Raw genomic sequence first — 12,182 nt, 5'->3', positions numbered from 1 at the left:
TCCTCCTCAGTTCAGACAGCCATCTACTTATAAAATCACTGAAGAGCCACTTGGAGGCCCCAGCAAAATGTAACTGGGAAAAGTCTGAGAAGAGTCTTACCTCGTTTTGCACCCAGTACATTCATAATGGACCTTGTAGTTAATCTTATAGTTATGGCAACGGGTGACCCTGGGCAGCTCCGGGTGTATCCTGTTGGATTTCCTGGCATAATACTTCCATGCGTCACCATGAGAATCATGGATACCATCAATCAGCCAGGAGGCAGCATGGCACATTTCATGGATCAAGGTATCCCGGATTCGGTCTTGAAAGAAGAATGAAAAGAAATTGTGAGCACTAAAACCAATCCTCTTTTTTTTTTTTTTTTCCTTTTTTGAGATAGTCTTGCTTTGTCACCCAGGCTGGAGTGTAATGGCATGATCTCAGCTCACTGCAACCTCCGCCTCCTGGTTTCAAGTGATTCTCCTGCCTCAGCCTCCCAAGTAGCTGGGATTACAGGCATGCACCACCATGCCTGGCTGATTTCTTTTTTTTTTTTTTTTTTTTTTTATTTTTAGTAGAGACGGGGTTTTGCCATGTTGGCCAGGCTGGTCCCAAACTCCTGACCTCAGGTGATCCACCCACCTCGGCCTCCCTAAGTGCTGGGATTACAGGCGTGAGCCACCACACCCGGCCCCAATCCTCTTATCTGCTACCCAACAACCCCTCGACTTTCAGCGCCACCAGACACAAGGCTATCTTAAAGAAGCACATGCAGGCAAGCACGAGTGTTACCTTCCCAGGATTCTCAAAGTGAATAGTGAACCTACTTCAACCCGATATTGTTTATGGCAAAGAGCCTTTGGTGAGCAGGTCTTTTCAGAGCAGCTCCAACATGCTCATTTTTTTATGAGGCACTTCTAGAAAAACATCAGGACAAGATCTAGTTTCTGCCCTCCAGGAACAGAGGTGGACAGGGTGGGGAGCAATCGCTATGGCCGTGGGATTTGGTTAGGAGAAGCTCCATGGTGAAATTGAGATCTCAGGGGTTCTTACTAATTGATTGAATTTGCAAAGTTAGAAAGGCCATTCTGGGTGTGGCAAAACATGAGTATGTGGCACATTTTTAAAAACATTTTAGAGGCTAAGTCTCGCTATGTTGCCCAGGCTGGAGTGAAACTGCTATTCACAGGTGCGATCATAGTGTACTACGGCCTCGAACTCTTGGGCTCAAGCAAGCCTCTCACCTCAGTCTCCCAAATAGCTGGGACTACAGATGTGTGCCACCACACCCAGCCTGTGGTATGTTTTGAAGGCCAGTGTGAAGAGACCCTGTCTGGGGCATGGGCTAGTGGTAGAATACTGAGAGACAAGACTGGCCAAGCCAAACAGGAGCAGATTACAATGGCCTCAAAAGCCAGGCTCTAGGCCTTGAAAAGCCCTGGTTTCTCAGCAGGAAAGCAATGTAGTGGCATATGGGAGACCAAACGGAGCAGGGATGAGGGCCCGTCCTTGGATGGAGGCACAGATAGAGAAGGAATGGTGAGCTACTTTGAAGGAAGATTTGGTGATTGGCTAGAAAGAGGGGACCTTGAACCTCAGCTCCTGAGAGAATGAAGATGCTACTGCTGGCAAAGGGGAAATGCAGAGAGAAAGGCAGGCCTGGTATAAAGATCGATAGGTTTGATTCACAGGGATGGTGAGACATCCAATAACTATGTCCTCTAAGCAACACACAGCATGCCTGCCCACCCAAGAATGACAGTTCGAGCTGTGACACAGGCTACCAGCTAGGAGTAATTTCACAGGCACGGTGTCAGAAGGAAAGAGCATAGTGGTGAAGCTGCCACACTCCTGCCATCACCTGCAGAGTCGCAGACTTTCAAGCCAATCTGGATCTTGGCAAAGCGCCGCCACTTTGGGTACCACATCTCACCAGTGCTGCATAAGCCAGCAGTTTTCACCATCTTGTTATTCCAGCCTATGCGTAGTTTCTCTGGCAGCTGAGAATGAAACGCAAATGAAAGGAATCAGAAAGCTGTTTTGGGTTTTTTTGTTTTTTTGTTTTTGAGACGGAGTTTTAGCTCTTGTTGCCCAGGCTGGAGTGCAATGGCGCAAACTCAGCCCACTGCAACCTCTGCTTCCCAGGTTCAAGTGATTCTCCTGCCTCAGCCTCCCAAGTAGCTGGGATTACACGCATGCGCCACCACACCCAGCTAATTTTTCGTATTTAGTAGAGACAGGGTTTCACCATGTTGGTCAGGCTGGTCTCGAACTCGTGACCTCAGGTGATCCGCCTGCCTTGGCCTCCCAAAGTGCTGGGATTACAGGAGTGAGCCACCACGCCGGGCCCAGAAAGCAGTTTTAAGCAGACCACAAAATATTAACTCCAGAGTTTTTTACCCTCTAATAAAAAGGAAAAGGAACCTTCTCCCCCAGGTTCTTGGCTCAGAGCAAGTTTGAGAAGAAATTTATTCAAAGAGCACACAAATCAAAACATTCTGAGGAGAATAAAAGCCACACTGACGTCTGGGTAAAGACAACAAACAGGCAATCAGGACACAAGGGAGATTGATAGAACACGTGAGTGCAGGACTTGGGTCTCTTGTCCTTAGGGCAGCCAAGGAGAGAAGGACAACCCTGCTGAGGTGGGCGAGGCTGGACTGAAAATGCAACTCAGAACACTTCAGTTTCCACCCATCTGATGTGACACCACTGTCATCCAGAAGGGCATCAAAGGCTGGGGAACCTTTAGGAATATGTAAGAACTTCCCTCCATAAAGTCTTGTCACCAGAGATGATGAAGTCTGAAAAATCTAATGACCAATAGGTCTCTCTGCCTCCAGATTTTCTCCAATCCAGTCCATACCCACAGGTTGGTGTCAGGTTAATTTCTTTCAGCAGGTTAATTTCATTCACTCCCTGATGCACCCCATCCCTGTGCAGTGGTGCCTACTGATGTAAATTTCACCTCCTCCAACCTGATTCCCAAGGCCCTCCGGTATCCAGTCCTACACTATCAAAAAATAAGAGCTTACTATGTCCTAGGCCCTGTTCTAGGCACTGTATGTGTATTAACTTATGTAAGGGTAACAATAATCCTATGAGGTAATATGTACCATGTTGTCCCCATTTTACAGATGAAGAAACTGAGGCAAACTGTAGTCAAGTAACTTGTTCAAGGTCACACAGTTCTTTTCCATTATCCTTCCACAAGAATCCTCTCTTCCTGATTGTCGAGCCTCAACTCTCCCTCTCCCCCATCCTGTTTGCCACTTACCATCCTTTAAGAAGCAGAGTCTCACTTCCTCCAGGTAATCTTACTTCCTGGCTGTTGAGGCTCTTAGTGATTTCTCCCTCTGCTGATCTCCTGTGGTAACAGCCATCTGTCCTATACATTATAACTCATACACATTCTCTATTGCTTTCACCTGTACCAGGGCTCATCTCCCAACCTCAACTGCCTCTGCTCAAGGGCAGGAAGTATACATGGTTAGCACACCTCACAGCACCAAGAGTACTGGTGTATAGCAGGTGCTCAATCAGTGCTCATTCATTGATCCTACCTTTTTAGCACAGACGGATCTGTTAAACAGGTCGTAGATTCTCTGAACCAATTCATCCTTATTTCGCTTTAAATTTTTTCCAGAGTATTTCTTTGACTTTTCAAGGTCTTGCAAGAAACATCCAGGGACTTTGCATTTAGGAGTCCTGCAAAGATAAATTCAACTGAGGTTTATGTAGCTAAAGAGAGAGAAGGAATGCACACCTAAGCGTCTTGTCAAGAGACCCTGAAAACCTGTTGCTCCCTCTTCCATCCAGCTCCTTAGATGAGGGCATTTCCCAAGCCTTCATTTGTAGCCTTTTCTCTTCTCTCTTTGCAACCCTCAGAGGTGTAAAGCCCATGGTTTCAACCTCAACGAGACTTATCCCCACATCTGTATCTGCACTCTGGAGCTCTCTCCTGAGACCTAGTTCTGAATTTACAATTGCCCAGTGCAAACTTCCAACTGATTAACATGAATGTATCTCCAGCTAAACGTGTGTTCAACTATCAAACTTGTGTTACAACTGGCTGAAAAACCTCAAAGACATTTAAAAATTCCTCTTCTCGGCTGGGTGCGGTGGCTCACGCCTTAATCCCAGCACTTTGGGAGGCCGAGGCAGGCGGATCACGAGGTCAGGAGATCGAGACCATCCTGGCTAACACGGTGAAACCCCGTCTCTACTAAAAATACAAAAAATTAGCTGGGTGTGATGGTGGGTGCCTGTAGTCCCAGCTACTCGGGAGGCTGAGGCAGGAGAATGGTGTGAACCCAGGAGGCGGAGCTTGCAGTGAGCCGAGATCGCGCCACTGCACTCCAGCCTCGGCGACAGTGCGAGACTCTGTCTCAAAAAATAAAACAAAATAAAATTCCTTTTCTCTCTTTATTGGGCACAGAGACAGACTATCTTCTTCACACTTTCTCTTCCAGCCAGCACCTCCTTTCCATCCCCCTGGTTCCTACTCTAGTTCAAGTTCTTGTCCTACCCTTTATGCCTAGATATGAGAACACTCCAGTGTTCCTTACCTCCAGGCTCTTTCTCTTCTCATCCAATCACACACACCCCTCCAGATTCATTTTTGCAGGCCATGCTCCAATTAATGTCCCCCTCTGGTTTTTCACTGACTGCCTGGCCTGACATTCATGGCCAGGGTCAACCCTGTCCAAAGCTCTATTCCCAGCTACCACTGATACTCTAGCCAAAGTGGGCAACTTAAATGTTCCCTGGACACAAATTTTAATTTCCCGCATTTGTGCCTTGGTACAATCTATTTTCCCATGGCTTACAAGGACTACATCTCCACCTCTACTGAGAATAACCTTCTGTGTAGCACTTTATCATTTGCAAAGAACTTCTTTTTGCATTGTCATATTTAATCCTCACAACCGCCCTTCAAAGAAGCTGTTACTATTTTTACGATCTCCACTGTGCTCAGGGGTCAAGTGACTTGCCCAAAGGTCACAGAGACAGTGAATCTCCTTATCCAAATCTCATGGTCTTTTGATTAAACCACAATCGCTGCCCCATCTTTCAAGGCCTAATTCAAATGGCACAAAGAATAATGCTGAACACATAAAGGACTCATACTGTAATAACTACCATTTAAACAGAAGCATTTTTATCTTAGCTGAAACAGTCCACTAAGTCCAGAGATGAGCCCAAAGAGCTGGAAAGACAAAATGGGAGCAAATGCAGCAAGTTTCTGACTTAATAGAACTCCTAAGACTAAGAATTTGCCAGAACACTTATTAACCCTTAAGTCACAAACTAAACCCTACGTGAGGAAGTTGGGCTGCAGAGGGGGGAAGTACCAGACAAGACAGACGTTACAGAAGGTTCTTCATACCAAGCCTGAAATGGGGGACTCAAACATTTCTGCCTCCAGTTACTTAGGTCTGAAAGCAAATTTACATCAGTATTTAAGGTGGCAGATGCAAACCTGAACCCTCTGCAGACTTTGGCAGAGCCCAGACCCCTGTGTGTTTGTGCTCACAGAACGTTGGCCTTGTGGCTTAGCATACTTTCACCTCAAGGCCTGTGGCTCTTTACTGCAGGCTGAGCACCTTCACATCAGAGGAACCGACGAGACCCCAAACTGGGTACATCAGACACCATGACCAGCAAGCAGCCTACACAGGAACAATGCTAAGCATAACAGGAAGCCTCCAGACTGACACAGGAAGTGCTAAACAACAGTTAAGAGTCCAAACAGGCTAGCCTCCTTTGGATAATGCAGACTGACAATGACACCAAGGGACAGCTTTTCCCTTCTTTTGTCACGCTCTAGCAAAGTAACCTGGGAGTTACCCAAGACACACGTCCCTGGAGGCAAAGCAGCTTAAATATGTAGTTAGGAGTCTGGAGCAGAAACCTTGATGAAAGGGGATCCAGCTAAGAGAGCACTTGGCAAGCTGTTACCGGCTGCCTAAGCCAGTGCAGAAACAGACAGCCCTTCTGCTCAGGTCCGGGGTAACCTGGTGCCCCTATGCCTGACACATCAGTCTTTTTCCCCTCCCTTAAGATATACTTATTGTCCCCAAATACTCGTTAAAAAATAACATATAGTCCTTCAAATACATTCCTTGTCTTGTAAGACAATTCAGATGTGAGTATACATTACTCTTCAATGAAAGTAAAAACAAAGAAAATTATGCTTACTATATCAAATTTTTAAGGGAAAAACTAAGAAATTCCTGGAATCTAAATAAGAAAATATATTAATTTTTTGCCTTAAGTATTAACATGTCTTTGGTCTACAGGATCAGTGGTTGTTTTCAGTATCAACTATATATAGCTTAATAAAAATAAAGGAATGATAAGCAATCCATTTCATCCTAACATTTAAGCTTAAAAATTCATACAGATATACATAGTAGTAAGAGTAACTGGGTTCAGCCAAAGCACTAGAAAAACCTGGGAGACAATCTTGACCACTCTCCCTCCAATTCCAACAGATCAATGTGTTGCTTTCACCTTCTCACCATTTCCAGTGCCTTTGCCTTGGTTTAGCGCAAACTGGTGGCCATGAGGCTGTATCCAGCCTGAAGAAAAGTGTCTTGTTTGGCTACACATTGTTCTTTGATCTGAGTTGAAGGACATAGGCAATCTCAGAGGCCAGAGCTGCTGTGGGTGCAGAAAGGCCCCCTCCACCCAGGTAACTGCAGGCACCTTGGCGGAGAGCCCATGCCCAGCCTCAGAGAGTGGGGAAAGAAGGGAGGAAGGAGCCAGTGGGTAGTATTCTCCCTTGCTTGGGCCCTCCTACTCAAGGACAGAAACCTTGTCCCCCAGTCCCATCCCAGCCAGACTCCATCCCCTTGCAGACCACCCCCACCCAAGTGCCCAGTGGACTGCCCAGTGTGACCGCTGTGCAATAAATTCCTGTTCAACTGAACGCAAGCAGTACATACCTAGTCTTGCGTTTTTCAACTTTTGCTGTACCGGGTTTCTTCTTTGAAGGCCCACGCTTCTTATGTCCTTTACCAGATGAAAAAATAATAGGTTACTTGTACCCTGAAAATTGGTACCATCATGAGACCAACAGAAAGGTAAACCCAAAAGGAGCCCTCACAGCCAAGCCCAGTGCAACATCTCTAAACAAAACTGTCTGAAGTGGCATACTGCTGCCTTCATCATTCTCAATGATCTCACCCACGTGAATCACAGAGCTGCCAGCAGCATGAGCTGGGCAGGATTCTGTCACAGGCACCAAGGACTATGAGGGTCCAGGAGTGTGCCCTTAGAAGCTAGGTGGTGTGGGCAACTGAAGCGTGCACAGTCGAAGGGGTGCTATGGTACAGCTCACACACCTGCTCCAATGAGTGGCTCATATTCTAGGCAGCACCTTCACTCAGTGTGCAGGGCAAGGCAGATCTTTCTGCCTTGGCCTAGGACCCATCCTGCCAGCTGCTCTAGCTAAAGGCTTATGTATCAATAGTCAGTGTCATTCATATATCTAAAAAATTTATTGAACCTCTATCACGTGCCAAGCACCAGGCCAAATCCTGAGAGAGACTAAAAGATGAGGAAGAGTCCTCCCACGAAGAGGCTCACAGTCTACTGGGACGGGGTAGGGAAGGGGACAGACTCAGGAATGTATTCTAACAACGTGACTAGTGCTTTGGTAGAGATGGGCTCTAGAACTTTGGTAACCCAGGAGACAGGAGCCACCCTGACTCAGGGCTTCATAGAGGAAGAGATAATTTCCTAAGAAAAATAAGATATCCTCAGAACAGAAGGTTCAGGGAGACAGCACTCTAGGCTAGTGAACAGCAAATACTAAGATACAGGAGCATGAGAAAGATGTGGGCATTCCTCCCCTGTTCCCAGAACCATCCTTGCACTGGGATGGATGCCTCCTTGGGCCACAGGGAAGTTGCTGAAATGGCACAGGGTTGAAAGGGAGGACAGGCAGACTGGATAACACAGGCACATTTGGCAGGCAAGGCACATTCAGTGGGACAGGCATACTTGGCATGACTGGCTTACCAGGTGTCACAGATACATTTTTGGTTTTCGCCTTCCTCTTCCTCAGTGGCTCCACTATATTTTTGGTCTTTGTCTGCCTTTTCCTCGGTGGCTCCACAATAGTTTTGGTTTTTGCCTTCTGTTGTTTTAGGGGCTCCACGATAGTTTTGGTTTTTGACTTCCTTTTCCCTGATTGTTCCACCACAGGTGCAGGCTCTTCCTCAGTTGGCAGCTTTCTCTCTGAAACTTCAAGGTTAGCCTCAGGATCACTTGGTGGTTCGCTGAGATTCTCACCAAGATCCTGCTCACCAGCATCATCAGATGAATCACGCTGGGAGACAGCAGCAGCAGCCTCATCCAGCTCTTCTTCATCTGAGGCAATTTGGCCTTCATTACACAAATCTTCTGCTGGCACAGGAACTTCCAAATCATCACTATTGTGATCGGGAACATCCGAATCATCACTCTTGTCGTCGGGAACATCCGAATCATCACTCTTGTCGTCGGGAGCTTCCGAATCATCACTGCTGTCGTCGGAAGCTTCCGAATCATCACTGCTGTCGTCGGGAGCTTCCGAATCATCACTGCTGTCGTCGGGAGCTTCCGAATCATCACTGCTGTCGTCGGGAGCTTCCGAATCATCACTGCTGTCGTCGGGAACATCCGAATCATCACTCTTGTCGTCGGATGAATCATCACTGTTGTCGTCAGGAACATCCGAATAATCACTATTGTTGTCGGGAGCTTCCGAATCATCACTGTTGTCGTCGGGAGCTTCCGAATCGTCACTGTTGTCGTCGGGAGCTTCTGAATCATCACTGTTGTCGTCGGGAACTTCCAAATCATTACCGTTGTCATCGTCATTGTCATCATCACTAATAACTATTGGAGGTTCCTGGATGGCAGGCTTCACATGACAACACTCCGGACTCTCATCTGAAATTCAAGAGACACAATCATATGTAAATATACTCCCTCCACCACCTCCTTTATACGCTAAATTTCAGCAGATTATTTAGCACAAATTAAACAAGACAGGAACTGTGACATTTTGAATAGCAGTTAAGAATCGGTTATTTTAAAGGAGACACCAACAAATGGAAAGATTCCATGTTCATGGATTGGAAGAATCAATATTGTTAAAATGTCCATACTGCCTAAAGAAATGTACAGATTCAATACAATCCCTATCAAAATACCAATGACATTCTTCACAGAACTAGAAAAAACTATCCTAAAATTTATATGGAATCATGAAAGGCCCAGAATAGCCAAAGTTATCCTGAGGAAAAAGAACAAAGTGGAGGAATCACATAACCTGCCTTCAAATTACACTACAGAGCTACAGTAACCAAAACAGCATGGTACTGGCATAAAAACAGACAACATAGGCCAATGGAATAGAATAGAGAACCCAGAAAAAAATCCACACACCTACAGCAAACTCATTTTAGAAAAAGGTGCCAAGAACATACACTGGCAAAAAGGAAGTCTCCTCAATAAATGGTGCTGGGAAACCTGGATATCCATATGCAAAAGAATGAACCTAGACTCCTATCTCTTGCTATACAAAAATCAAATCAAAATGGATTAAAGACATAAATCTAAGACCTCAAACTATGAAACTACTACAAGAAAACATTGAGGAAAATCTCCAGGACATCAGTCTGGGCAAAAATTTCTTGAGCAATACCCCACAAGCACTGGCAACCAAAGCAAAAATGGACAAATGGGATCACATTAAGTTAAAAAGCTTCTGCACAGCAAAGGAAACAATCAACAAAGTGAAGAGACAACCCACAGAATGGGACAAAATATCTGCAAACTACCCATCTGACAAGGGATTAATAACTAGAGTATATACGGAGGTCAAACAACTCTATAGGGAAAAAAAAATCTAATAATCCAATGAAAAAATGGGACAAAAGATCTGAATAGACATTTCTCAAAAGAAGACATACAAATGGCAAACAGGCATATGAAAAGGTGTTCAACATCATTGATCATCAGAGAAATGCAAATCAAATCTACAATGAATGACCAGACACGGTGGCTCACACCTGTAACCCCAGCAGTTTGGGAGGGCAAGGCGGGTGGATTATCTGAGGTAAGGAGTTTGAGACCAGCCTGGCCAACATGGCGAAACCCCATCTCTACTAAAAATACAAATATTAGCCAGGTATGGTGGTGTGTGCCTGTGGTCCCAGCTACTTGGGAGGCTGAGGCAGGCGAATCGCTTGAACCTGGGAGGTGGGGGTTATACTGAGCTGAGATCACACCACTATACTCCAGCCTGGGTGAGAGTGAGACTGTCTCAAACAAAACAAAAAACAAAACCTAAAATGAGGTATCATCTCACCCCAGTTAAAATGGCTTTTAGCCAAAAGACAGGCAATAATAAATGCTGGTGAGAATGAGGAGAAAAGGGAACCCTTGTACATTGCTGGTAGGAATGTAAATTAGTACAACCACCCTGGAGAACAGTTTGGTGGTTCCTCAGAAAACTAAAAACAGACCTACCACACAATTCAGCAAACCCACCGCTGCGTATACACCCGAAAGAAAGAAAATCAGTATATTAAAGAGATATCTGCACTCCTATGTTTGTTGTAGCACTGTTCACAATAGCCAAGATTTGAAGCAACCTATGTGCCCATCAACAGATGAATGGAGGTCAGGCACGGTGGCTCGCGCCTGTAATCCCAGCACATTGGGAGGCCAGGGCGCACGGATCACTTGAGGCCAGGAGTTTGAGACCAGCCTGGCCAAAATGGTGAAACCCCATCTCTACTAAAACTGCAAAAATTAGCCAGGCATGGTGGAGGGTGCCTGTAGTCCCAGCTACTCAGGAGGCTGAAGCAGGAGAAATTGCTTGAACCGAGTAGGCAGAGGCTGCAGTGAGCCGAGATTGCGCCACTGCACTCCAGCCTGGGCAGCAGAGCAAGACTCCGTCGCAAAACAAACAAACAAACAAAAAAAAACAGATGAATGCATAAAGAAAATGTGGTACACATGCACAATGGAGCAATGGAGTACTGCTCAACCATAAAAAAGAATGAGATCCTGTCATTTGCAACAACATGGATGGAACTGGAGGTCATTATGTTAAGGGAAATAAGCCAGGCACAGAAAGACAAATTTCACGTTTTTTTCTCGTTGTTGTTGTTGTTGTTGTTTGAGATGGAGTCTTGCTCTGCCGCCAGGCTGGAATGCAGTGGTGCAATCTCAGCTCACTGCAACCTCCGCCTCCTGGGTTCCAGCAATTCTGCCTCAGCCTCCCAAGTAGCAGGGACTACAGGCACGCACCACCACACCCAGCTAATTTTTGTATTTTTAGTAGAGACGGGGTTTCACCATGTTGGCCAAGATGGTCTCGATCTCTTGACCTCGTGATCCGCCTGCCTCGAACTCCCAAAGTGCTGGGATTACAGGCGTGAGCCACCACACGCATGTTCTCATTTATATGTGGGGTCTAAAAATGAAAACAATTGAACTAATGGAGATAGAGAATAGAACAATAGTTACCAGAGGCAGGGAAGGATAGTGGAGGGGTGTGGAAAGGTAGGGATGGTTAATGGGCACAAAAAAATAGAAAGAATAAGATCTACTATTTAATAGCACAACAGGATGACTGTAAGTCACTAACTTAACTGTACATTTTAAAATAATTAAAAGAGTATAACTGGATTGCTTGTAACACAAAGGATAAATGCTTGAGAAGACAGATACTGCATTCTCTATGATGTGATTATTACACATTGCATGCTTGTATCAAAACATCTCATGTACCCCATAAATATATACACCTACTATCTACTCACAAAAATGAAAAATTATTTTTTTAAAAAAGAAAGTTACTTTAGATTGTTTTTCCCCTATTTTTTATTTCACTGAGAGCAGTGACAGATCAAATAGCAACCAAACTTGTGGCAATTTTCAAATCATAGTCTCTAAGTAGCAAGATACAGTAGTTGCTTCGGGCTTCCCAAACACGGGTCTGCAGACTTGTATATTTTCACTGGTCCACAGCAAAATAAGACAAATTAGAATAATAAAGTGGTATTTTTTCTCCCATCAAGTTAAATTTCTATAATTTAAAGGACTGTCCTTTCTTTTGTGATTATGTCTTGGTTAAACTTTTGGTGTTCTTTACAAAATTACAAAGATAGTAAATGGTAGCTGAAGTTTTTTT

The 12,182-nt window shown here is 45.1% G+C and overlaps 1 protein-coding gene across 2 annotated transcripts in view; it reads right to left on the bottom strand.

Moving 5' to 3' along the window:
• The window catches only part of GCNA (germ cell nuclear acidic peptidase), a 36,203-nt gene that overhangs the window by 924 nt on the left and 23,097 nt on the right, over positions 1-12,182 (bottom strand). For both annotated transcript variants that reach the window (XM_063702901.1, XM_063702900.1), the window contains exons 8-12: positions 8,012-8,926; positions 6,934-7,000; positions 3,547-3,691; positions 1,845-1,983; positions 101-305 (exon numbers count right to left, since the gene is read on the bottom strand). In XM_063702901.1, the coding sequence (XP_063558971.1) occupies positions 101-305; positions 1,845-1,983; positions 3,547-3,691; positions 6,934-7,000; positions 8,012-8,926 (1,471 nt within the window). The remainder of the gene's footprint in view (positions 1-100; positions 306-1,844; positions 1,984-3,546; positions 3,692-6,933; positions 7,001-8,011; positions 8,927-12,182) is intronic.

The sequence above is a fragment of the Gorilla gorilla genome, chromosome X (genome assembly GCF_029281585.2).
Source record: "Gorilla gorilla gorilla isolate KB3781 chromosome X, NHGRI_mGorGor1-v2.1_pri, whole genome shotgun sequence".
Classification (NCBI taxonomy): domain Eukaryota; kingdom Metazoa; phylum Chordata; class Mammalia; order Primates; family Hominidae; genus Gorilla; species Gorilla gorilla.
The sequence above is the reverse complement of the archived record's forward strand: the minus strand, read 5'-3'. Positions and strand labels throughout refer to the sequence as shown.